Source organism: Heteronotia binoei, chromosome 15 (assembly GCF_032191835.1).
Source record: "Heteronotia binoei isolate CCM8104 ecotype False Entrance Well chromosome 15, APGP_CSIRO_Hbin_v1, whole genome shotgun sequence".
In the NCBI taxonomy this organism is placed as follows: Eukaryota; Metazoa; Chordata; class Lepidosauria; order Squamata; family Gekkonidae; genus Heteronotia; species Heteronotia binoei.
In genome coordinates this window covers 34,920,650-34,947,839 of record NC_083237.1, presented here as the reverse complement: position 1 = coordinate 34,947,839, position 27,190 = coordinate 34,920,650, and the positions used below count along the sequence as shown (strand labels likewise).

Here is a 27,190-nt window from a genome sequence, read left to right as displayed (position 1 = left end):
GGCAGGGGAGCAGTCTGTTGAGACCCCTGTCCTTGACCAGGCCACAGTTCTGGTTGCCCTTGCCGTTTATTATTATACTTAATAAAGTGGCCCTTAGTTATACCAATACCTTGTGTCCGACTCTTCATTCCGACTTGGGGGGCAATTGTTGATATGGGCGTGATGCCTTCCACGCTTATAACGATGCCATTCAGTTTCCTGCCAGCCCTTTTTTTCTAGCTTCTTCTAGCATCTGCCATTTTCTGTATTTTTTAATTTTATTTTTTAAGATGTCTGCTTATATCATATTTGTTTATTTATTTAGTATATTTATATCCCGCCCTCCCCGAATTATCTATGTTGATAGATCTTTACAAAGGAACCAAGAGATGACTGCATGATTCATGACTTTGGCTCAGTTTTGGATATTTGATGTTGCTACCATTGCAATTATCATCATGATCCACAGTGTCACAAGTAATGTCTTTTCTGGTTCTGACATTTCCCTGCTGGAGTACAATACACATCATAGGGCTGCCAGGTCCCTTGGAGTAGCCAGTGGGGGATGAGGGGTACATTTACCGAGAGCACAGAGGAATGCCAAAAATTAATATGCCTACATGACCTAGAAGTGACATAGGCACATTGGGGGCAATGTTCTGGCTTTGGGGCAAAAACTCTATGGTAGAATTAACTTCTATCAGAGAGTTTTGCCCAAAAACTAGAGTGTATCTACCAACATCAGTTCAACAAGAACTGTTTCAATCGGTTTTTTAAAAAACTTTATTGTGTTTCTGTCCATTTTTTTTCTACTTTTCCCTCTTTCCTCACGTCAGGTAAAGTAGCAGGAGGCAATGTAACCAAAATAGTGGGCATTTTGTGATTAGTTATGCTGTTGTTTTAAAGAATACTCACAGGCTTGCCTTGTAAGTCTTTCTGAGTCTACAATAATACAGAAAAAAGAATTACTAATCAGAGTTCTTACACTTTATTCACATATACATATAAAACTCCCCAAGATGAGATTTACAACCTAGGTTTAAGTAAAATTGTGGCAACACCTAGTAAATTTCAGGGACCTTGATTCTTTTCCGTTTCTAAATAGATCAGCATAATTGCTTTTTATTGCACTTACGTTAACTTTATTCTGCCTTTGTACTCTTTTGAAGAACTTAAAGTAGCTTGCATATTATTTTTGTGATTGATACAAATGTCCTCTCATGTGAGCAGTGCAAGAGATTGGTTAAGTGCTCATGATTTCAGGTGCAGCAGTTTCCATATATTGACTCCCTGAGTTCCACACCTACATATTTACAGAGTTAACATCAACAGTGAGCAGATATTTTTTCCAATCATATTTCTACTTTATTTCTGCTTTTCTTTTCCAAAAATTATGTGAAAGCATTTTTTTTCTGCCTTAATTTTCTATCCTCTAGGCCACACGTAACTAATACCTTTAGCCTTTTCTCTAATATGATGTCTTTCAGCCTCTTTATCATTTTGTCAACCTTTCTTAAATCTTCCCAACTTGATAACATTCTTGTGGAACAGCTTGAAGTGATCAGGGCTTTCTTTGCAGCAGGAACTCCTTTGCATATTAGGCCACACACCCCAATAAAGCCAATCCTCTTGGAGTTTACAGTAGGCCCTGTAAGAAAATCCCTGTAAGTTCTTGGAGGATTGGCTACATCAGGGGTGTGTGGCCTAAAATGCAAAGGAGTTCCTGCTACAAAGAAAAAAAGCCCTGGAAGTGATCAAAGATGTCACTTCGTGCCATTTATAAATTTTCCAACCACTCATCATAGTCTTTATAAGCCTACATTGCTAAGGATATGGTTTATCTCTCCAAACTAATTTTCTTTTTCAAACTCTTGCAAATGTAAACAAAAAAAAATTCACCTTACCTATTTTACCTTTTAGTTTTTCTTGCTCTGAAAACATTGATAGTAAAGTAGTATTAGATCACCATACCATCAAATTATTTCTATTTTAGTCCACTTCCAGTTCATACATATTCATACCTAAATCTAAAGTTATTAAAGCAGTGTTCCATGCACCAGTTATTTATTAAAATATTGTATCCCTAGAATGTGCTCAAGATAACATACATATTTTCCTGGAATGTGTTCGTGATAACATACAGCAAGATGTGTAAAGGTATCAAACCATAACATCAGAGAAACAGAGTAAATCTATATTCCAAATATTACCACATTATACCAAAAGTCAGGCAATTTTCACCTATGATATTAAGATGCATTCCACACAGAGAATTGTATGGTTTTGCCATTGTTGGTGCAGCTGTAGATAAAGCACAGCAGCAATGGGCTTCCACAGAGCAGGTTTCCATACAGTCCCCCTGCCTCAGTCCTCCAGCAGTGCAACCCCACCCACCCCCCTGCCACAAGGACTTTTGTAACATTTTAAATGTGCTAGAATATTGTTATAGTGATATACTCCTGTAGCAATAGGTGTAGCAGCTTCTCTGAATTCCCAACTTTCATTCTTAGAAAAAAGTCTGCTAGTGACAGGTTGTGTGTGAGGACCCCTCCCCCTCCTCTAGCCAAGACCCTCTTGGATAGTACAGTCCCTTCTTTTATTTGGGGCTTAGTTGTTTAAATAGGCATCCCTTTTGCCACTTTTGTGCCAAGGGATCTGGAACTTGGAGAGACTCATAAAAGCACCTGGGTACAGTCATGACACTGGAAAATCCCAGGAAAGAAGAGAAAGTTTGTATTGAATTAGAAACTGATTAAAAGCACTCTCCCCCAGCTCAGTGGCATGTTGTTCTCAATAATAAAAGACTTTCCAGAGCTGGGGATATCACCCAATATCTGGCTCCTCTTTTTTATTCTAGAAGGGCACTCAGTTTATGCTCTAACCTGTTTCAGGAGCTATTTTGACTCACTCAAACATTTGTGTCCATGCAGATTTATCTTTTAACATAACTGACATATGATAATTATGTTTCCTCACCCTTGCTTCTTATGCCCAGGCAGATTTGGCTCATGATAGACTCATCAAGATATTTTTTCCACTTTCCCCCTCCAAAGTCTGACAGCGGTTAACTTTAAACCAGTCAATGAGATTCAAACATTTATCGTGATCCAATCCAAAGCCAGGATGGCCAAACCCTATCTACTCTGGGGATCTTCTATCCATAAAAGACCCCAAGTGCTAGCAAATAGTATCTCAGATCCCTAGTCCAGATCTCTGCAGGTCAGAGATCTGGTTTCCTTCTGAGAACCCCTGCTACAGGTTCCTTTTTGTTTCCCTCCTCAATACTCTGCTTCGCGGACTTCAGCTGCATTTACCCCTGGATCTCAAGCCTAGGATTTCATGTTGTATGTCCCTCCCCTAAAAACATCCCAGTTTCCTCCGTCCTACCTTTTATAAGTGTACATTGTTTGGTATGTGCATGTGTGGTTACTCTGGGAATTAGTTCTCAGGTGCCCAGTGTAGGTCCTTTACATTTTTATTCTTTTTAATTTTATTTTGCACACACTGTGGAGAAACGCCATTTTAGTCAATGTTGGTGCTTCATTGGGAGGGAAAACATGAAACTGCCAAGCAGGCTTGGGCCTAGCCTTCCCCTCACTCCCCCCCTCCCTTCCAGAGCCAAACCAACAACTCTAGGGGGAAAGTCTCCTAGAGCGGCAGGAAGTTCTTTTGTTCTTGGCATGTGTTAGGCAGGAAGAGAAGTCAGTTCTCAGCTTGCGCTCCACAGAGAAGGATGTGAGCATGGGAGCTCCTGCCTGGAGAAGAGGCCTATTTACGCAGGAAAAGGCCCCCAGGTAGTCAGACCAAGCAAGTCATCCACAAGACAGGACCAGTTTAGACCAGGGACAATAGGATGCGTTTATAATCAACTTTTTTTTGTCATGCTGTTTGCTGTGCGTGTGCTGTGCTGTGCTAACCATTTACAAGCAACTGTTTTTGCTTTGTTCTCCTTTTCTTTTCTTTTTCTCTTGTAAATAATTTTTTTTTCTGTTTTGAATGCTGGCAGTCAATCTCTGTACCACATAGATCCCGACCGCTCAGACCACGCTGCTTTATAAAGGGGGGCCCGGGGAAGGGGGAAGGCATGCAGTTGGATAAGGCGCCAATCCTCCAGGGGTGCCCCAAAGAAGTGCTGAGGTCTCTGTGAAACCCAAGTACTGGGTGGCAGAGGACCTTGAGGCCTGGCCTCATAGCTGGAGAGGGGGATTGGGAGTCCTGTTCCTCTCAATCTGAACCCCTAGACTGAGCAGGTGGTGGCAGCGAGCCCAAGGGGCAGGAGGAGAAATAGCTCCCTCCAGGAGTTGGCGACTCAATAAGGAGCTGATGGGACCGGGTCTGAAGGCAGAATCGGGCCGGTTACGCCACATTTGGTGGCAGCGGTGGGATAAGAACAAACAGAGAACTTGATTGGCCAGGCATTTTTGGTTTTTGATACGTGCAAGCACCCAGAGGAAGCAACAGAGGTTTTGTTTTATTTTTGGGTCAACTGGAATAGGGAAAGTTTAGCTAGTTAGGATGGAGCGTGCTAAGAGACTGGAAATCCTGAAGATGACAGAGCCACAGCTCCAGGAAGAGTGCGCAAAGCAAAAGCTGGAGTGTGACAACATGACTGTAGCAGATATGAAAGACCTCCTGTTGGAGCATCATCAGCATGCAGGGGCACCTGCAGAAGTGCCCCCCACCCAGTCAGAAGCAATCTTGCGGCTACAGTTGGAACTGGAGAGAATGCGTATCGAGGCGGACCGAGAGCGCAGACGGGAGGAAAGAGAGAGTGAAAGAGAGAGGGATGAAAGACAAGCTGAGATCCGCAGACGGGAGGAAAGAGAGAGAGCTGAGATCCACAGACGGGAGCAGAAAGAGCAACGTCGCCATGAGCTTGAGGTGCTACATCTGAAAGCTGAACAAAGCAAAAAGATCAAAGTCACCCCCAAAGACTTTGCAGTGTACAAAGAGGGAGAAGACCCCTCCATATACCTCTCCAACTTTGAGAAGGCAGCCAAACAGTGGGGGGTTGCAGAGGAAGAGTATATGTCTTACCTCTGTAGCAACCTGACTGGAGAACTTTCAGCCATCTATTACAGCATGCCTATGGAAGATGGGGGGATAACTTTTGCAGCCTATAAAGCCACAGTATTTAAAAGGTTTAAACTGGGGCCAGACCACTCCCAAAAGCAGTTCAGGGGTTTAGCTCCACAAGAATGTAAATCCTATTCTGGATTTGGGGTAATGAAGGAACAGACAGTTCCAGTGTTATTGGGCCGGGATTTGTTGGTTGGCCAGTACTCTATTAATGCTGTAACCCGCAGCCAAACCCTCAGAGGAAAGTGGGAGGAGGAAGGCAACTTTAGGGAAGCCACCTCACCACCAACCAGGGAGGGGGAAATAGCCCAGGTTACTGAGGATGAAGAGAGGGCAGTCACCCAGGAGGGGGAGGACCAGCCTGTCTCAAGCCCTGGAGGAGGGTGTTCCCAAGGGGAAGAGGGGTGTAGCTTTCCCCAAGTGCAGCAAGAGACTGTAGATGTTCCTAGCGAGGAAGGGAACCTGTCTAGTGTAAAGGATGTGCATCCTGAAGAGACAGAGGTGGAGAGTGGAGATTTCACAGGAGGTTCTGAGAGCAGCAAGGCTAATGTGGGCTCAGAGGAGCACATAGCTGAAGGCTTGAGGGAATGGGAGTGGTCCCAGAAGGGGGTCCTGAGTGGCCTTAGGTGGGAACCGGTTCACCAAGTAGCTGTGGATCAGGAAGTGGGATCGTCCGAGACTCTCTCAGAACAGGTTGTCTTGAAGCAGGGCAGACAGGAGTCCTGGGAAGCTGTGGGACCTTCCAGGCAGGAGGGGGGTCAGTTGGGTAGTGCTGAACATCCAACCGAGGGGACTGAGAACCCAAGCCAAACCCTTGCTGAGGATTTGGGAAACAGTGGGACTAGGGGTGGCTTGAAGGAACAGATTATAGAAAGTCTGGGGGAGCCAGGAATGTTCCTGTCTGAGGTTCAAAGTGACCCTAGGCTGGAACCACTGTGTGAGGTGGCAAGGGACCAGAAAGTGGAGTTCTCAGAAGCTGAGACAGGGGATAGGGTGTTGGTTTTCCTGCCACTTCATACTGGTGAACGGAAAGCGGAATGGGAGGGACCCCATATGATTGTGGATGACCTGGACGATGCTACTTATGTGGTGGCTATGGAGAAGACGGGAAAGGCAGTTAAAGTGGTGCAGGTGAATATACCACAGCCATTCTCTGCGAGGTCCATGGTGTTGCATATAGGTAGGAAGGAGAGAGACAAAAAGAGGCTGGGACAGCAATTGTTTGGAGCCCCCGAGGTGGTTTTCTGGGAGGTCAGAGTGGACAGAGGGAACATTCCACCAATGAGGGATAAAGAAGAAGCAACTGTGTGGGAACTGGGCAGTTTCCAACCTCATATGTGGGGCCAGGACTTTCCTCCTTTGATGGGCCACTCACCCCAGCAACAGCAGCAACGGAGGGAGAGCACCAAACTCCAGAGGTGGTCCTGGGAGATGGAGGAGTACATCTTAAAGACTGGACATTCCTTCCGAATGCAGCAATGCGACTTGTCCAGAAAGGACATGGACACCTAGGGTGTGGGACTTTGTGTATTGTTGGGAAAATTCCTAATCTTGGTGAATGTTCTGTTTGGGTTAATGGGTTTCTCCTTGTTTGGTTGGATTCTGCTACGGGGTCACCTCTGTAGGAGGCAACCCCTCCGGCTCAGAATTTAAGGAGGGGGACGTGTGGAGAAACGCCATTTTAGTCAATGTTGGTGCTTCATTGGGAGGGAAAACATGAAACTGCCAAGCAGGCTTGGGCCTAGCCTTCCCCTCACTCCCCCCTCCCTTCCAGAGCCAAACCAACAACTCTAGGGGGAAAGTCTCCTAGAGCGGCAGGAAGTTCTTTTGTTCTTGGCATGTGTTAGGCAGGAAGAGAAGTCAGTTCTCAGCTTGCGCTCCACAGAGAAGGATGTGAGCATGGGAGCTCCTGCCTGGGGAAGAGGCCTATTTACGCAGGAAAAGGCCCCCAGGTAGTCAGACCAAGTAAGTCGTCCACAAGACAGGACCAGTTTAGACCAGGGACAATAGGATGCGTTTATAATCAACTTTTTTTTTGTCATGCTGTTTGCTGTGCGTGTGCTGTGCTGTGCTAACCATTTACAAGCAACTGTTTTTGTTTTGTACTTCTTTTCTTTTCTTTTTCTCTTTTAATTAAATATTTTTACTGTTTTAAATGCTGGCAGTCAATCTCTGTACCACATAGATCCCCAACTGCCTTAGGTCACGCTGTTTTAAGAAGGGGGCCCCGGGGAAGGGGGAAGGCATGCAGTTGGATAAGGTGCCAATCCTCCAGGAGTTCCCCAAAGAAGTGCTGAGGTCTCTTTGATACCCAAGTACAGGGTGGCAGAGGACCTTGAGGCCTGGCCTCATAGCTGGAGAGGGGGATTGGGAGTCCTGTTCCTCTCAATCTGAACCCGTAGACTGAGCAGGTGGTGGCAGCGAGCCCAAGGGGCAGGAGGAGAAATAGCTCCCTCCAGGAGTTGGCGACTCAATAGGGAGTTGACGGGACTGGGTCTGAAGGCAGAATCGGGCCGGTTCCACCACACACACTAAAATTGTTTGCTTGTGTTTACAACCACTTTCTCGCCCTCTTTCTTAGGGCTGCCAAGCCCCCCCGGTCTGGGCAGAGGTTCCCCCACCCAGGAGGTTCCCAACCGGCCAGCCCACATTGGGCAGGTGGGGGGAACCTCCCCCGTCATCAGTGAGATGATGTTCACCCAGAAATGACATCATCACACCAGCGACATCACTCACGGCCGTTCTAGGTGTTTCTGGGAAAATTCTATGGTTTTCCAGGATGCTCTAGCTATTTAGGAGGGGGAATTCTATGGTACAATAGGTGGAGAATGCAGGGGACTTGGCAACCCTACTCTTTCTTCATAATTTTATTTTGGAGTATCCTTCCCAAGATCCATCCTAGTATGAGCAGACTTAAAAGGTCCTGCATTATTCCTTTCTGGATGCTTTTTAAAGCTAATTTCCACATTCTCTAGGTCCAGTTTGGGTAACAGGGGAGGAAATGGCTGCTGTAGGAACAGGGTCAGAGAAAATGGCTGACATGTAGACCATAAAATCTGACATTCCCAACCTCATAATATCTATTAAAGCTTTACTGCAATCCTTCCCAATACTTCAGAGCAAAGCAGGTTTGAGAAAAGTCAAATAAAAGCCATGGAAACTCCTGGTGGTTTGTGAATGAACCACCATGCTGTGGGGAAGCAGGAGAAAAACCACTTCCCCAAAACATTGAACTTGGGGCAGCTAACATATGAGGAAGCCATCAAAGTCTCATTCATAAAAAGCACTTCAAAATAACCGATCCTTACATTACAGTCCTAAGCAGAGTTATATTCAACTCAATGTTTCTCTCCCACTTTTCTAGAGAAATAAGTCAGGAGATGTAAGGTAGACAAGCATGCATGCAGATACATTAAGCACTAGAATATGTACATATTTTTACATCTTTACCAAGTTTCATTGTATTCTTCTTGTTTTCTGCAAAAGAAAAATTGCATTTCTATATTATTTATTTACTGAATTGTTTACTGAATGACATTTTGCTTCAAATGTACTGTATCCAGTAACAGCAGCCATAAATGCAAATTCCCCCTCCCCTCCAGGGATAGTGAGGACAAGTTGCTTGGCTATATAAACTCAGGCTCCAGTTTGGGAACCTGGAGGCTCATTCACAAACAACCTGTATCTAGTACATACTAATATAGAAGGTTTGTGCAGTAGCAGTAATCTGTTGTTTTCTTGATGGCATCATTTCAGTTAGCATTTGAGACTCATATGATGGAATACTCCCACATTTTAAATATATATATATATATATATATATATATATATATATATATATATATATATATATATATATATATATATATATATATATATATATATTTAATGGCACAATTTGGACAGAGATTTGCTACCTCTGTGTGAACGTGGTCAAAGACATAAAATTAAGTGACAACAAATTCAAACACCAATGAAATATCTATTCAAATCAGACAAAAACATATTTCAAATAGGTCATTTTAAATATATATATATATATTTATATATTTGCTTTACTAAGATTGAGCCACACATAATTTCAGTAGAGATGTAATCTCCAAAACAGAAAAATAACTATCCTCGTTTTCGCACGCAGCTTACCTTGCAGTCACAATCCTGTTCCCTCTGTAGCGTCGGGTCGGATTTCCCACCATCTGCGCCGGAGTTACAGGAAGTGTTGCGGCTTTTGCATAGCAAACGTAAACTGGGTTTTAGCGGTTTACGTTTGCTACGCAAAAGCCACGGCACTTCCTGTAACTTCGGCGCAGATGGTGAGAAATCCGACCCGACGCTGCGGAGGGAACAGGATTGTGACTGCAAGGTAAGCTGTGTGCGAAAACGGTCTATGTGTTATATGTTTACTACTAGGTATGGCAAAGTAATACACCCAGCACTGAATTATGAATTTTAATCAAATAAACTGTAGCAGAAGAGAAGTATAAATATGTCCAGTGACTAAAATTCTCTGAAATGACTCTACTGTCCAACCTTTTACTTTTTACTAGCTTTCACCACCATGAAACATTTATCACTTTAATATAAATCATAGCTGAATTTTATACTAGGCTAATCTGAAGATGTGGGTTCTGCTTGCAAGGGAAGAAAGCATTCTTTGGGGATGTCTAATAATGCAAGACATTCTGTGCTTCAACTCAGTCTGGGATTCTTCAAGATGGGATTCTTCAAGATAGACAGCAATTGTCATTTAAGCTTTATGATGAAATCTGGACTACTAAACAACTGCAATTTATAATCTTTGACAGAAAAAATAAAAGCTAAAAATTAAAGGTGTAAAGCATGTTCAACTCAAATTCAATGAAACAACCAGCTCATTTAAACAATAATTCGGGTGGGAGGAATTTTTTCCAAAACATATGAGAATCACACAGGAACAGAAAATGTAGAGGTTATGGTATCCCTACAGATATCTAATTACTTCTAGGATACAGGTTATAAAAATTGCTCCTTACACATCTAATATTAACATTATAACAAACAGCCTTTTCTTTTAAAAATATTGTGATTATAAAATGTCATTGTTAATTACTCACCAGACTGAATTACATTCTGATTGCTCTCTGAAACAAAATAGAATAAATTATCAGAGGCTTGTGGCTCAAACTGGAATCGAACATGTAGCCCAATCCTATCTGTTTTTTGCAGAAGGAATAAATTGTAGAAGCCCATCTTGATTGTTACCAATATGCCTCCATTTTGGTCTATGCTCCCCTCCCTCCACTTCCATCTTAAAGTCTGGACTATTTTTCCTTCTCTCTGTGTTTATAACACTTTCTGGACCTCATGGAAACAAAAGACAACAGAGTCATCAGAGTAAACAGGACCACACTCAAGTTAGGCTTCCCAAACCCCCACCCCAGGTGGGGGACCCCCTGATTTGGAGCCTCCTCTCCCGCTCGCCAAAAATCCGGAAGCAGGGGGAAAATGGCGGCCCTTCCCTTCCCACCCAGCCCCGATGGCAGCAGCTTCTCCTTGCCCCTTCCCTTCCCCTCCCACCCAGCCTCGATGGCAGCAGCTTCTCCTCACCCCTTCCCTTCCCTTGCGACCCAGCCCCATCACAGCAGCTTCTCCTCGCCCCTTCCCTTCCCCTCCCACCCAGCCCCGATGGCAGCAGCTTCTCCTTGCCCCTTCCCTTCCCCTCCCACCCAGCCTTGATGACAGCAGCTTCTCCTCACCCCTTCCCTTCCCTTGCGACCCAGCCCCATCACAGCAGCTTCTCCTCGCCCCTTCCCTTCCCTTCCCACCCAGCCCCATCACAACAGCTTCTCCTCGCCCCTTCCCTTCCCACCCAGCCCCAATGGCAGCAGCTTCTCCTTGCCCCTTGCCTTCCCCTCTCACCCAGCCCCGATCGCAGCAGCTTCTCCTCGCCCCTTCCCTTCCCCTCCCACCCAGCCCCATTGCAGCAGCTTCTCTTTGCCCCTTCCTTTTCCCTTAGGCTTCCCAATCCCCAGGTCCCAGCAGGGGATTCCCGGGTTTTACAGACTTTCCCCAGCCAGCTGGCCAGCAAGATCTTGGGCAGGACCTGCAAACAGGTACGGTTTTAAAATGTGTGTGTGCCTTTAAATTGGAGCAGTAAGTACTTCATGGGGAAGGGTTAGCAATAGCCGACCTCCTGAGATTGCAGCCCCTCTGTCTGTTTTGCTTTCCTTTCGGACAAGTGAGTGTGTGTGTAAAAGAGCAGCGTAGCCCCTGTACTTTCCCTACCTCGTTGTGAAGGCACCAGAGACTCCTGCTTTGTTCTACTGCTTCAGACCAACATGGCTGCCCACTTCCACCAGTTAAGCATGTGTGAGTGAGAGAGAGAAAATGCGGGGAGGGGAGGGAACTCTGTTATTGCCTATGGAGACTTGTTCTCCTAGGAAATAATGGAAAATTGATCCGTGGGTATCTGAGGCTCTGGAGAGGCTATTTTTTGAGGTTGAGGCACCAGATTTGCAGCATAGCATCCAGTACCTCTCCCCAAAATACCCCCCCCCCCGTTTCAAAAAGATTGGACTAGGCGGTCCAATTATTTGAGCCCCAAAAGAAGGTGCCCCTATCCTTCATTATTTCCTATGGAGGGAAGGGATTTAAAAGATGTGTGGTCCCTTTAAATGTGATGGCCAGAACTCCCTTGAAGTTCAATTATGCTTGTCACACCCTTGCTCCTGGTTCCACCCCAAAGTCTCCTGGCTCCACCCCCAAAGTCCCCAGATATTTCTTGAATTAGACTTGGCAACCCTAACTCAAGTTAATCATATTTACTGGGATTGTTCCAGTGTAAAACCTTGTCTTGCCCAGTATCAGTTCATTTATCAAGGCATCTTAGTGACCTTGTGTCTTTATCTACAAAAATACAATGTCAACAAGTATCAAAAAAAGAAATCCATGCTCCTAAATTAGCAATCCCTAGAAGTAAGATTTTTCTGTTTTGGAATCACTTATATATTATGCAATATAAACTAATCTAATCTGCTAATCAAATCTGCTTCTCTATGATTAGGTAAAACAGCCTTCAAATAATCTCTTCTGTTCACCTGGATACCTATTATCTCTTCTTTATCCCTTAAAGTTTTACAAAGACTCTGAATGAATCACTCCCACCCCCCATCAAATCAAGTTACAGACTTGAAACTTTTGCCTTGTTCACCGCCTCTTTCCAAGCTTGGAAGGAACTCTTTTTTTTCTGGACTACATTACCAGTCCTATAACTGGCTCAAGAACCTGTCTCCAAAATGTTCTTTTAAGGCACCTGTGTTTGTGTAGCTGTAGAACAAACTAATTTCAAAAGAAGAAGAGAAGGTTTTTATACCCCGCTTTTTCTCTACCTTAAGGAGCTTCAATGTGGCTTTTAATTGTATTCACTTCCCCTTCTCACAGCAGGATCCTTGTGGGGCTGAGAGAGTTCTAAAAGAACTGTGACTGGCCCAAGGTCATCCAGCAGGCTTCATATGGAGCGGTATGGAATCAAACCCAGTTCTTTATATGAGAGTCCATCACTCTTCTTGACCACTATACCACACTGACTTTCACTATGGTTTTTGACATACTTAGGCTGAGGACAGACAGGCAGCTTTGAGCACACTGGAGGTTCCTCCAACTGTGCCGCCCCAAAATGGAATGGACAAATCCCGGTCAAATGCTCCCATGTGATACACCCATATATAGTGTGAAGGGCACGTTGGCATGTTCACATAGTTGCTGTGCACCATCCCCTTAGAGCACTCTGGGTTTCTTTTTTCCTTTAACATTTTTAGTGGCCATGCACTTATGTGCACATGTGCTCGGTCAGGTTTAAAAAAAAAGAAGAAGAAAAATACTGGTAAACATCCAGAGTGGATTGGCAGGTTCACACTGCCAATCCACTTCACTTGCACACTCCTGCTTTCAGATGCCAGGAAAGGCGGGAGGAATGCAACAGAAGATTTTGCTACCACTTTGCAAGTGGTAGCTATCTGATCCATTACAGCAATGTCAGAGGACAGGGTGAGTACAGGAGTGGGACGGGCAGCAACTGTGCCTGCCCGACCTTGCTTTTTAAATCCACCTGTGGGCTGTGCCTATTTCAACCCAAATTGGCCGTCTGAATTCAGCCGCAGTGTATCTTGTTGAGACACCAACCTCCAGGTGGGACCTGGCTTACAGCTTATTTCTAGATTACAGAGATCAGTTTCCCTACAGAAAGTAGATGCTTTGGGGAATGAACTCTTTGGAGGGTAAATTCTCCAGGTTCAGTCCCCAAATCTCCAAGAGTTTTCCAACCTGGATCTCACAACATCACCCCTTCAACCCTTACCAGTGGCCAGCAGGGACCTGGCAACTCTAGTTTCTTGGGAAAGGGGTCCTGGTTAAGTAAATCTATTACTTCAAGAATGCATAGTAAAGATCAAGATGACTAGACTGGCTCAAGCAGTTTATGTAGTACATAAATGAATGACTTAATCTTAGTCAAAACCCAATTTAATTGATATGTATTTCTTCTCGACATCTAAATATAACACTTATTTGTTTATATAACACAAAACTGAAGGCTTCTACAATTTTCTTACTTTTTCAAATAAGAAATTTGGAATACTTACTTTTTAGCTTATGAACCGCAAAAGAAATAATGCCCAGGATAAGCAATAAAATTATGATAAAGGGAAGGAGCCAGGCAGAGGTGGTAGGATAAAAGGCATCTGAAAACACAATAAAATCTTGGTTATACTTCTTATTTTTTCCCAAAAAAAATTCAAGTTGCAAAACAATATCATCCAGAATTATGTCAATGCCTTAGGGCCTACTCTTCTCGTCCAACCCATTCTCCTCTCCCCTGTTTTCTTCTTACAGCCACTTTGGAAGAACCTCACTCAGCTGAGCAGATGTTAAATTAGTAGTATTGGTTCAGCCCTGCCTTTCCTGCCTCTCAGCTCTTCATAAGGCATGAAAGCTAGAAGAGAAAACCTGTCTAGATTACCTGTTTCCCCAGCTGATGACTGGATATATGAAACACTTCTGGACAGAACTGAAACGCTGTACCATCCAGGTACACATCTCAGCAAATTCTACAGGCAACAAAATGAGGGCACAAGCCCTAAATGTTTCTCTGTGAAACATCTATGGCCAAATCTTTATGACGGTTTTTGCATTTTCACTCAGTCCTTAAACTGTAAAAAAAAAAAAAAAAAAAAAACCAGTCAGATTGCCCAGGTTATAGATCCCTGAGGATGAACTCCCAGAATTCAAAGTAGTCTTCAACTCTATGAAGTACATGAGGCTAACAGATATGTTTTCACTTACAAAAATATTTTTATTTTACTGCTCCAATGAAATGAAGGATCCCCAGAGCCACTAGAATTACATTTCTAATGTTAATATTCATGGCTTTTTTTTGGTAGCAGGAACTCCTTTGCATATTAGACCCCACACCCCTGATGTAGCCAATCCTCCTGGAGCTTACAGTAACCCATATACTAAGAGCCCCTGTAAGCTCTTGGAAGATTGGCTACATCAGGGGTGTGTGACCTAGTATGCAAAGGAGTTCCTACTACAAAAAAAAGCCCTGCTAATATTAAAACTAACAGACACATCAACAGCATTAAAACAATACAGTTTATCACAACATAAACAAATCTTGCAAGCCAAAAAACTATGACTTTTCCCACTTCAGGAAGTGATGCAATCAGAATTAAAAGATGAAACAACCATCCACTAAAGGTAAGGAAAAGGAGGGGGTGGAAAATTGGGAGTATTGACTCAAAGAGAGGAGTATGAAGCAAAATTAAGTGTTTGGATATTGTTAGGGTTGGATCCAGCAAGCTTGTGCATGCAATCTCATCAAATTTCCCTCCTTGCTAAACCCGCATCCCACATGGCTTTTGTACATGAATGTTCTGCAATCCCCCAGCATACCTTTATTTAAGTGCTAAAGGGAACCTCTCTTTCTTTTTCACCACCAGAAAAGCTGGTTGGATTTGACTCATAGTTTTGATGAGGTTGAACCCATTAGTGTATGTTGCCAGATGTAGCTGCTTCTTAGTGAGAAGATACACTTAGGCTGATTGTGGAACAAACTCTGTGTGTCATCATGCCCTTCTACCAAATGATCTGCCTTATTCATACTCACCAGAGATCAGGATTCTGGATTCACTCTCTAGTTGTAAGACATTGCTGACGATTTTGCAAGAGATCTCACTGTCAGCTCCTGGCTCTATTGTTATGGAACTGGAAATGCTGAAGGTCCCATCTGGTGTTTCTGTGTTCATGGTGACTGATTTCTCAGTTCGATTTTTCCTTTTGCTGTCCAGCCAGAGGGTATGGGGATTTGGATACCAACCCTTAGAGTTGCAAGTGAGGCCAATTCCATGGCCTTCATAAAGCTCCAAGGAAATGGAAGGGCCCTCCCCTTTTGCTGCACAAAAATAACAAGAGATGATGAAGGAGAGACCCCTAAATAATTAATGAATAACCCTATAAAATAATAAATAAAAATATGCTCTTGTCTTTAGAAGCAAAAAGGGTGTCTGATGTAATATTGAAGAAGCTGCAATGTGATAAAAAACCAGACAGGCCTCTAATGGGTGTGAGTCACAAATGTGTATAGATAGCAGACAGGTTTTCTAAGGAAACTCCTTGCTGAATTTATAAGCAGACTCACAGTGAAAAACTTCTGGAAGAAAGGGGGTGGGGGGAAGTTGAATAGGATAACTTGTAAAGGGCCTGCTTGCTGAGCTTGCTGGTGCTTAAAAGGGATGGTCTGTGGACTGGAAAGGGGGTTTCATTATTTTTGGGAGCCTTGCTGCTCAAATGAACCCTGCTATTGGTGCCAATAGTAAACTTCGTTTCAATCAGTAAGTGTGCGGCCCCATTATTCCACTGCTACAATGAATCTGTCTAGAGTACCCTCATTGAGGAAGACTGGCAACATACTGACACGTAAAGACCTTAACTGAATCAGAACAAGAGCCTATCTAACATGACATTCTTGTTTCCTACAGTGGCCACCGAGATGGTCCCCAGAAGACCTACAAATACAGCATGAAGACAATAGTTCTCCCCTGCAACTGCCTATAAGAACATAAGAGAAGCCATGTTGGATCAGGCCAATGGCCCATCCAGTCCAACACTCTGTATCACACAGTGGCCAATACACACACACACACACACACACACGGTGGCTAATAGCCACTGATGGACCTCTACTCCATATTTTTATCTAACCCCCTCTTGAAGCTGGCTATGCTTGTAGCCGCCGCCACCTCCTGTGGCAGTGGGTGAAGTACCTCCTTTTTTCCATTCTAACTCGACTGCTCAGCAATTTCATTGAAGGCCCACGAGTTCTTGTATTGTGAGAAAGGGAGAAAAGTACTTCTTTCTCTACCTTCTCCATCCCATGCATAATCTTGTAAACCTCTATCATGTCACCCTGCAGTCGACGTTTCTCCTAGCTAAAGAGCCCCAAGCATTTTAATCTTTCTTCATAGGGAAAGTGTTCCTGAATTTAGGTCTGTTTAGATTGCTAATAAACCATTGGGTTACACACTCCCCATTGGACAACATTGAAGTTGCTTAAGTGTGTGAATGGATGGAATATATCCCTAACCTGTTCCTCAGTTTCCTTTTTATGTTTTATACATTCATTTGTTGAACATTACAGCAGGATGAGAAATAGTGATCTTTAGAGTGTTTACCTCATAGTTTAGAGGATGTGTTAAGTACCGTATTTTTTGGTCCATTGGACGCTCCGGACCATAAGACGCAGGTACCTGGCTGGCAGACAAGGGCGAGATCGCTCCCTCCGCCCCCACCGCAAACCCAGCACTTCGCAGGGAGCGATCTCGCCGCTTGTCTCCCAGCCAGGCACTCAGGCATGGAAAAAGCTTGGCTGCCTCCGATCCCAGCCCTTGCTATCAGCAGCAGCTGAAGCCAGGCAGATAGGAACAGAGGAAGCCCCCCCCCTCCGCAAACGCAGCGCTTCGCAAAGTGCTGGGTTTGCGGAGGGGGGGGGGGTGATTCCTCTGTGCCTGGCTTCAGCTGCTGCTTATAGCAAGGGCTGGGATCCCAGCCCCTGCTATAAGCAACAGATGAAGCCAGGCAGACAGGAATAGAGGAAGCACCCCCCCCTCCGCAAATGCAGCGCTTCGCTTGGCTGCCTCCGATCCCAGCCCTTGCTATCAGCAGCAGCTGAAGCCAGGCAGATAGGAACAGAGGAAGCCCCCCCCTCCGCAAACACAGCGCTTCGGGAAGCACTGGGTTTGCGGAGGGGGGGTGATTCCTCTGTGCCTGGCTTCAACTGCTGCTTATAGCAAGGGCTGGGATCCCAGCCCCTGCTATAAGCAGCAGCTGAAGCCAGGCAGACAGGAATAGAGGAAGCACCCCCCCCCCTCCGCAAACGCAGCGCTTTGCAAGCATCGGCTGTGGAGGGGGGCAGCGTGCTTTCTCCCTGCCTGTTTGCATGGCTTCAGCTCTGATGCTTAAAGCAAGCGCTGGGATCGGAGGGCGGAGGGAGCAATCCTGGCGCTTGCTGTAAGCGTCAGAGCTGGAGCCAGGCAGGCAGGCGCGGGAAGCGCCGGGACGGAGGCAGCGGATCCCCCCCCCCCCCAAGGAAGGTACGTATGGTACCTTCGCTCCATAAGACACACACACTTTCCCCCCCACTTTTTTTTGGGGGGGGGTGCGTCTTATGGTGCGAAAAATACGGTAGTTTCCACATGGAGGATATGGTCCACAAAATCAGAGCATACACTCAGCATTATCCCCTAATCATCCACTTTCTAGGTTTCCTTTGCTTTGACAAGATAATGATCTAGTATTACAGTCTACTAATTCTTGTCTGTCGGTTGGTAAAACTGAGTTCAAATTATCCTAGACTCCTTTCTTCTCAGTTGGCAGGATAGGAATTTCCCAATTACTCAGCAACACAGTACAGCTGTCTTTGTTTTAAAATCTCAAAAAAAAATCCTAGATATCATTCACAAGAGCAATATTCATTCGTATCTCTAATACTGGCATGCCTGAGTAGGGATGATCACAAAATAAAATGTCATGATCAAATCTTGGTTCAACCCTCTCAGAATGCTGTCTATGTTAAGAGATTATTTTCCCCTTATGTTACTGAGTTGTATTAAGTACAGTTTCTGTCTGCAACAAAGCCTTTATGGATTTATGTATGTTCATGTGACCTGACTCCTAGTTGTTTCTATCCCATAACAAATCCCTGCTATTGTCCCCTTTACTTAGGTGAAGAGAACAACAAAAGGAGGCACTCAGGGACCTGGAGACTATTGAGATTTATCCCATGGTTGTTCCTGTCTGCTACATAGCACAAACTACATATGAAGAGAAAGCCTGAGAAAGTTGGGATCATTCTTGTATAAACCAGGAAAAGGAGAAAAGTCAAGGAGTTCCTCCTTCTATATCTTAAAATCTTGGTGGTGTCCAGGGCCTTTTTTGAGCAGGAATGGAGTTCCAGCTGGCTTGGCATCAGGGATGTGGCCTAATGTACAAATGAGTTCCTGCTGGGATTTTTCTACAAAAAAGTCCTGCGCGAAAAATTAGTGATGTCAGGGGGTGTGGTCTAATATGCAAATGAGTTCCTGCTGGGCTTTTTCTACCAAAAAAGTGCTGGTAGTGACAGACAAGTCTGACACACCTGGAGCCTGAAGGGCTGGTGAGTGGAGGTTAAACTGCCAGAACAGAGACAGGCCCTCCAAGTAGGTTGTCATATCTCCCTTTAATAATGAGAGCCAGGAAACTGAGCTTTCTCTACCACACAGGCCCTAGACTTGTTATTGTCCTAATGCTAATTATCTTAACACAATACATTATCAGCTTACCCATCACATTCAGCTCAATGATTGCCTGATCATACCAGTTTTCAAGGTAGACCATGCAGGTGTACTGTCCTTGGTCAGAGAGCTGGCTGTTTTTCAGATTCAAAGACATGTTCCCTTTACTAAGCTCAGCATGGAAGAGCTCTGTTCGACCTTGGTATCTCTTGTCCTGCGTTTCCACCTTCTTGCTTCCATCATAGGACTTCACATAACTTTTTTCTGAAGAATTGTCATAGGTCCAATGGACAGTGAATTTCATACTTTCAGGTACACTGAAAGTTGTTAGCTGGCATGGCAAGATTACATCTTCTCCAAGAAATCCAATAACAGGGCTTGGGGGTGGAATGATTGCAAACTGACCTTCAGGGAGCAACAAAGCAAAAATACATCTTAGGTAGGTTTGTTTTCTGTGTAGTGGTAGTTACTCAGGAACCAGCTTTTTCCCTGGTGAGTCCATTTACCATTTCCACCTATTTTTTCTAAATGTTTAAAACTAGGAGGAATAGTTTACATTTACCAGTACTGGATTCAAGTTTCTACTTGTAACCTGTCATTATCCTGATATATGTCAAGGGATCATACAAGGGTAGATTATAAAATGTATAGCTGGGAGCTTCTTTGATTGCCTGGCATCCTTTGCCTGAAGGAATACAACTGTTTTTACAAAACTGCACAGAGAAGGTATCAAGCCTTTAGCAGTGGGGAAAGAGTTTTGTATGCAAGATACCAGATGCCACCACAGAAAAAGTCTTCGTAGTACATAGTGGGACACACTGCATAGGATCTGTGATGCTGGTTTTAATATTTGGGTAGGTTCATACAGAAGAAGGTTTTAAGATACCCAGGATCCATTCAGAGCATTAAAAGTAAGCACCAAAATTTTGAATTGTGCTCAGAAACAGAATGTCAGCCACCGTGGCCTCTTCAAGTTCTGTTCTTTCTCAGTCAACAACCTTGCTGCTGCATTCTGTACTAAGTGAAATTTTGGAACAGTATTCAACAGTTACCCTGTATAGAACACAAAATTTAACCTGGATAGAACAGACCTCTTATAACTGTAGCCAGTTTCCCAGGAAGAAAGGCTGCCTAGGGTTGTTAGGTCTGTGTTGGAAAATACCTGAAGACTTTGGAGGTAGATCCAGGAGAGGGTGGGGTTTCAGGAGGAGAGGGGCCTCAGCATGATACAGTGCCATAGAGTCCACCCTTCATAGCAGCCATTTTCTCCAGGGAAGCTGATCTCCAGGCCCCACCTGGAGGCTGACAACCCTCAAGTTTCATTGAAAGAACTATGTACCACAGCTGAGGCCTGAACATCTATCATCTGTGATGGATCAGGTTTCCCACTGGCACAAAAGAGAAGAGGGCTGGATCCAAGCCCTGATCTTTTGGCAAGAATGCAGGCCCATTAAAACAGGGTGACACCTCATTCCCTGTTTAGCATAATTATCAATCCACCAGCACCTCACTTGTCACTAGACTGAACTTTGCTTCATTGGCCCTTGCGCATCCCATTACTCCTCTAAAACCTGATTAGAACACCCACTGTCTCACCTGATTGTCCTAAAAAGGAGAAAAAACATCCTAAAGACATAAGTAGATCTAAACAAGGGAAGTACTTCATCTCTCTGAGTTTAACACATCCAAATTGCTCAGTTTCATGGACTGCCTGTACAGAAGTGGTTTACCTGAATACACCACATAGGAAGTTTGTAGAACCATCAAGAGGCAAACTAAAGTTGTTAAGGAACACATGGATCAGAAGAAGAGAAGGACTGGGCTGAACAGGAGCCACTGTGAGTATACAAAGAACACATGTCTTTTATCATATTGGTCAAATGATTATTGGTCATTTGATTATTACAGCAGGCTGTAAAGAATTTGAAATTATCACATCATTTGAGCTTTTCTGTTGATAGAAGTCCTATTCATATACAGTAAACACACATATATCATAGATGTACATATTTTCTTTAAAGCCATAGCATATTCACTTTACAAATGAAACTGGGGACTACGGATAAATGTGGGGCTTCACAGCTGTACATTGCCCTGATCCCTATCTCACAAAGGAGGGAAGTTTAGAAATTGAATTTAATAAATGCATTTAATAAATTCATTCAGAAGTTTAGCTGCACATGCATTTCTAACATAAGAATTACTCAATACATGCTTAAAGAAAATCAAGTGTACACTGTGTCTTCTAAACATGACTAGTATGAACACTCTTCCTTGGGGAGAATATTCAGACCTTTGCAACATGAGTCCAACGGAATACACATCAGAGTTTCACAGACTATAATTATCAGAAAAAAAGATCAAATTCATATTTATCTCAGAATGTTTCTGAATGTAGTAGTACTGATGGTATAGTCCCATAATATATATTTTTACAGAGGAATCATCCAGAACAGGAAATTCTGGTTTGGCTTGTTTTTTTTAACAAAGGAATAAACCAGAACAGGAAATATAAAATATCATACATGTTCCTGCTCTAAAAAGCCATCTGCCCTCTATGCTAATTAAAACAAAATCCTCATCTCCCAACTGCTTCTTCCCAACACTACACCCTCCAGAAGATCTCCTTTCTCTCACTCAAGCAATTTTCCCACCTTCCTTTCAATCTCACCCCAAAGCACATTGCATTGTGGGGGGGGGGGGGGGGACAAATGAATGGTATGTTATATTATTTGTATGATACCTCACTACTTCAATGTACAAGTGTAACAATGGGATCTAATTAAATGTAGAAAAAGCAGCTTGCCAGCATGAATGCAACAGTCATTCAAAATATATCCAAAGAGGCCCTATGGACAAAACAGTTCACCACACCACGAGTATTTTAATGTAACATTGCAATTGCTGTAAATAACATACTGACTTTGTTGAGTGAAACAAACTGAAAGCAAACTGAAGTAGCCTTGTGCTGAAGATGAATATAATTTGCTCTTATAAAATGGAAATGGCAGCAAATAGCCATTTTCTGTCAGCTACAAATTAGTGCTGCAGTGGTCATTAACAAAGCTTATACTTTTAGGAAGGATCTTTACAGCAAGGAATGCATTCCCCCCCTCCCCAATAATTAATTTACATTTCCTAAGGCCAGCAATGAAATGTAGTATTAGAGTATGTTTGTTCTTAACACTTATATACTACAATAGAATAATTCAGTTTCTAAAATGGGAAGGGGAAATCTCCTTCAAGCAAAACCCTAATTCTCCATTAAAAAGTACTTTCTGGCTGACGGAAAAATCAACTTAAGTCCTGGTTCTATTAAAATATAACTTCTTACCTGCCCAGAATATTCTGTTACATTCTTTTTGCTGCTTCCCTTAGCTCCGCTTCTGGCTTCTGGTGGACTTTTGTCCTTTAACACAAACTGCTTGCTACTGTTTATTTTTTCTTTCGTTTTCTCCTTTCTTAATAGAAGCAGGTAGGAGTTAATGATATCGTCTAGCATGCAGCTCGTAGCTCTTACTCTAACATGTTTGCACCATACCAAAACTTCTAATGTGTACTTCTTAGGCTTCCCAACCCTCCCGCCCTGGCGGGGGACCCCAGGATTTCCAGCCTCTTCCCCCGCTCCCCCAAAAAATGGAAGTGGGGGGAGGGGGAACGGCGCCAAGGAGCATGGCAAGCTGCCCCATCTTGGAGCAGGCGACGCCACTGCGCAGCTGCTGCCTCTTCTCTGCTCACCGTAGCTGCCCCTCCAAGATGGGCTCAGGCTGAGCAGCTACAGTGAAGCGAAGAAAATGCGGCAGCCACGCAGCGGCGTCGCCCGCTCCGCCTCTGAGGTAAAATCAGAGAAGGGGAGGGTGGAGGCAGGCCAGGAGCGTGGCGAGCTGCGCTCCTGGCCTGCCTCCACCCTCCCCTTTTCTGATTTTACCTCAGAGGCGGAGCAAGCGACGCCGCTGCGCAGCTGCCGCCTTTTCTCCGCTTCACCGTAGCTGCTCCTCTGAGATGGGCTCAGTCTGAGCCCATCTCGGAGGAGCAGCTACAGTGAGTGGAGAAGAGGCGGCAGCTGCGCAGCAGCATCGCCCACTCCAAAATGGGGCGGCTCGCCATGCTCCTTGGCGCCATTTCCCCCCTCCTCCCTAGCTCCACTCCAGTGTCTCCTGGCTCCACCCCCAAAGTCTCCTGGCTCCACCCCCAAAGTCCCCAGATATTTCTGGAATTGGACTTGGCAACCCTAGTACTTCTACACAAAATTCCAGGGCTTCATATCACATAGTGTTGAGCAGCCTAATCCTGAGAGGCCCTGTGGTCAAGGCAGCCAACTGCTAGTGCAACCGTAACAGCTCTTGGCCATTTCTTGAAGGGGAAACAGACAAATGCTCCACAAAAGGCCATGAGCCTCATGGGCCACAACCCCAATGGTCTCTCCAGTACTCACACTGTCACACCCAAGATGAATCACGTTGCTTCAACAGTGTAGCTGTCACAGATGGGGGAACCAACCAACATAGGGTTGCCAGGTCCAACTAGGAAATGCCTTGGGACTCTGGGGGTGCAGTCTGGAGACTTTTCCATTCCCTAAAATAAATAAATAAATAAAAATACATCAGTGCAGTTCCCCTGAATACAGTCTTCATTTCCTCATCCTCTTTGTTGCCTTCAAAGAGTTCCCCAGCAGAGTTCATGTACTTCCACTACATGAAAGTGAACACACACACAAACACAAAGCAACCAAAATAAACAGTTTGCAAGCCCACACTTTTGTGATCTCGAGTAATGGTATAAATTACTTTACTCATGGGAATTGCTGAATGTAACAATCTGCTGTATTTCAACCAACTTCAGAGAAACACAGGAAAACCAAAGTAAGGAACAGAGGGGTCTAGGGTGTGGAGTTTTCCTCCATAATTAGATTCTAGTTAACTCTTTACTATCAATTTTTCTATCCAACTTCTAAAATGCATGCAAAATAACAGAGGGGCTGTGCTCTCTTCCTCTTATACACAGGCTGCCCACTCACAGAACTACTTGTGCCCACCCTGTCTGTGGCTTAGACAATCAGCTCAGCAGCAACCACTTGTGCCTGCTCTATCTGAAGCAGCTAGCTTCTAGTGATGACTCCTACTGGGATGAGGGCCAAGGTGGGTGTAGCAATGATTCTGGGGCTCTATCTTGGACATTTGCCCAGGCCCCAGAATTACTAGGACTTTCCCAAGAGGTAGAATTTGCCAGGGCATAAGCAGAGATGTGAGTGGCATCAGTGGATCAGAGGAAAAGAACAGGCAAACAGGAAGAGAACACCCAGCCACCAGTCTCTTCCTATTGCTTCCTATTGCAGAAGTTGCTGGAAAGGTGGAACTAAGGGGAAGCTGCAATAGGTAAGTTTATACTCTAATGATAAAAGAGTCTGGTGTCAAATCCAAGACTAACAAGACTGATTGTAGCATAAAAATATCATCGACTAGAGTTCAGTTCTGTTGGAAAAGGTAATTAATCAAGTACTTTCCTCTAGAGCAGGGATGGTCACACTGTGCCTGGGAGCCACATGTGACTCTTTCACACATATTGTGTGGCTCTTGAAGTCCTCCCTGCCCCATTGGCTGGTGGCTTGAAAAAAGCTTTTAAAGTTAGAGTTGCTTTCCTTCCACCTCTGCCTCCCTTCTCTTCCCATCTATTTCCTTCCTGCCTGCCTGCTCTCAAACATCTGACGTTCATGTCTCATTGCTCTCAAACACCTGATGTTTATTGTATGTGGCTCTTATGTTAAGCAAGTTTGGCCACCTCTGCTCTAGAGGTTAATATTTGACATGCCGAAGTGCTTCATTTACTTTCATTTTTCCTGATCAAGGCTCAGCCTTCGCTTTCGTCTACACAATTTTCAGTAACTAGAGACTGAACAACCAGGATGACTTCTAATTTCAGGAAAAGGTACCTTCTTCTGTATCACTCTTACTTTTAATAACTTCAAAAACAGTCCACACTTTCATATTGTATGTTGGGGGCAGGGGGTGACCTTTGTGTACTTTTGAGCAGTGTTGCCTTTTCAGTTAGCCAAATAATTTTGTTGTCTGTCTCCTACCATATTTTGAAGATGAATTCACTTCAGGGACAATTGAATTGTATAACACTTGTATAATGTACCACAACGAGAGACGAGAGTAGGGCAACATACTTTATTGCTGGTACACTATACACAAGAGAGAGAGCACGCGGGCCGGGTCCCGCTTATATACATCGCCCGGAACAACCTCCCAGACTGGCCAGTCCAATCCTGGCCAGCCAATTTCCCGCCACTGGTGGTGATAGGCGGGTGCTCCGCGCTCTGCGCTGAGTCGCCTGGGTGTCCCCAGTCGCCTCCGCTGCCTGCGCGGACTAATGCTATTGCGTTATTACTAAATGGTTGAGTTCTATGCTAACGCCATACACTACACTCCTCCCTCCTTAGTTGATGTACATAATCCTGGAGGTAGGCGGGAGGCCGGCGCTCCCATGTTGAACGCCTTGGGGTTGCTTGCGGTGTCGGGGCGGCTACGGCTTCCGGGGTTCCTCCGGGGGCTGGAGCGTCAGTGGGCAGCAGGTCTGGTTCGGTGGGTTGATCCGGCTCTGCTGGTGGGGGCGGAACCGGTGCGGCGGTCGCTGGTGGCTCCCCGGTCCCTGCTTCTTCTTCCGCTTCGGTGGGTACCTCCGGGAGGCTCTGGCGGCGCATCTGGTCGATGTGCCGACGTAGGATCTGGCCCCCCTCGGTGGACACCTCGTAGTGGTGGGATCCCACGACCCGCAGTACCCGCCCCGCTAGCCACTCCGGTCCCTTAGCATAGTTGCGGGCGAATACTGGATCCCCAGCGAAGAACCCTCTAGCTGCGTCTCTGACCTCTGGGGACCCGTGCACGTCCGAGGCTCGGTCGGGGTGCAGCCTATCCAACCTCATTGTGAGCTTGCGCCCCATGAGGAGCTCCGCCGGGCTAACCCCCGTGACTGGATTGGGGATGACCCTGTTGTCGAAGAGGAATGTGGCTAATCTGTGGTCCCAGTCGCCCTGCACAATTCGGCCCAGGGCCTCTTTGGTTGTATGGACCATCCGCTCCACCTGGCTGTTGGTGGCCGGGTGGAAGGGGGCAGACCTTATTTGTCTTATTAAGTACCTCTGGAGGAACGCCTGGAATTCCCCCCAGGTGAATGCTGTCCCGTTATCCAAGACTATGGTGTCCGGGATGCCGTGGGTGCACAGGACCCTGCGCAGCGCTCGGATCGCGGCTACGGAAGAGGTGGACCCCACGGGGATGACCTCCAGCCATTTAGTGTATGCATCGACTATGATCATGTAGATCTGCCCCTGGAATGGCCCCGCAAAGTCTATGTGGAGCCTGGACCACGGTTTCCTTGTGGTTTCCCACCGTGTGGCCGGGGCGCTGGGTGGTTCCGGCCTCGACTCCTGGCACGCGCCGCATCTCCGGACCCAGTTCTCTATCTCCCTGTCCATTCCCGGCCACCAAACATAGCTCCTAGCTAAGGCCTTCATTCTAACTATGCCGGGGTGTGTTTCGTGGAGTGATTCCAGAACCCTCTTCTGTAGAGGGGGGGGGACTACCACCCGGCTCCCCCATAGCAGGCACCCTTTGTGGGCTGCTAATTCATCCCTTCTCATTTTGTAGGGCTTGAATTCTTCCCCCATGTTCCCCTCCAGCCACCCCCTTACCACCCAGTCAAGAACCCTTGCCAGTGTCCTGTTTTTCCCGGTGGCCTTGGCCACCTCTGCGGCGTGGTGTGGCTGGTCTGGGAGTGACTTGACCGACATGACGTGGTGTGCGGGGGCTGGGTCGGGGCCCGTGTCCGGAAGCGGCAAGGGGCTGAACGCGTCTGCATGGCCCATCGCTTTGCCCGCTCTGTGTACCAAGGTGTACATGTATGAGTTGAGGAATTGATTCCACCTCAACACCCGTTGTGACAGGATTTGGGGGGTTTGGCGGTCCGGGGCCAGCAGGCCCAAGAGCGGCTTGTGGTCTGTGGCTATTGTGAACCTTCGCCCATACAGATAATTGTTAAATTTGTGGACCCCCACTACGATGGCCAGAGCCTCCTTGTCAATTTGAGCGTAATTTTGCTCTGCGGATGTGAGTGTGCGGGAGTAGTAAGCGACCGGTACCTCCCGGCCGTCTGGCAGCTGGTGCCCCAGGACTGCGCCCACCCCATATGGCGATGCATCGCAAGCCAGGATTACCGGTAGGCGCTCATCGAAGTGATGCAGCACCGCATTGGAGACCAGAACGTCCTTCACTGCCTGGAAGGCGGTGGCCTGTTGCTTGCCCCACACCCAAGGAGCTTTTTTGTCC

General features: G+C 45.4%; 1 protein-coding gene across 1 annotated transcript in view; it reads right to left on the bottom strand.

The window, feature by feature from the left end:
- LOC132584066 (butyrophilin subfamily 2 member A1-like) overlaps positions 1–20,691 on the bottom strand; it is a 34,895-nt gene extending 14,204 nt beyond the window's left edge. The window contains exons 1-8 of the mRNA XM_060255858.1: positions 20,594–20,691; positions 18,912–19,268; positions 15,203–15,487; positions 13,677–13,775; positions 10,152–10,178; positions 8,509–8,535; positions 1,884–1,910; positions 895–921 (exon numbers count right to left, since the gene is read on the bottom strand). Of these exons, the coding sequence (XP_060111841.1) occupies positions 895–921; positions 1,884–1,910; positions 8,509–8,535; positions 10,152–10,178; positions 13,677–13,775; positions 15,203–15,487; positions 18,912–19,268; positions 20,594–20,660 (916 nt within the window). The 5' untranslated portion in view covers positions 20,661–20,691. The remainder of the gene's footprint in view (positions 1–894; positions 922–1,883; positions 1,911–8,508; positions 8,536–10,151; positions 10,179–13,676; positions 13,776–15,202; positions 15,488–18,911; positions 19,269–20,593) is intronic.
- Positions 20,692–27,190: the final 6,499 nt, after the last annotated feature.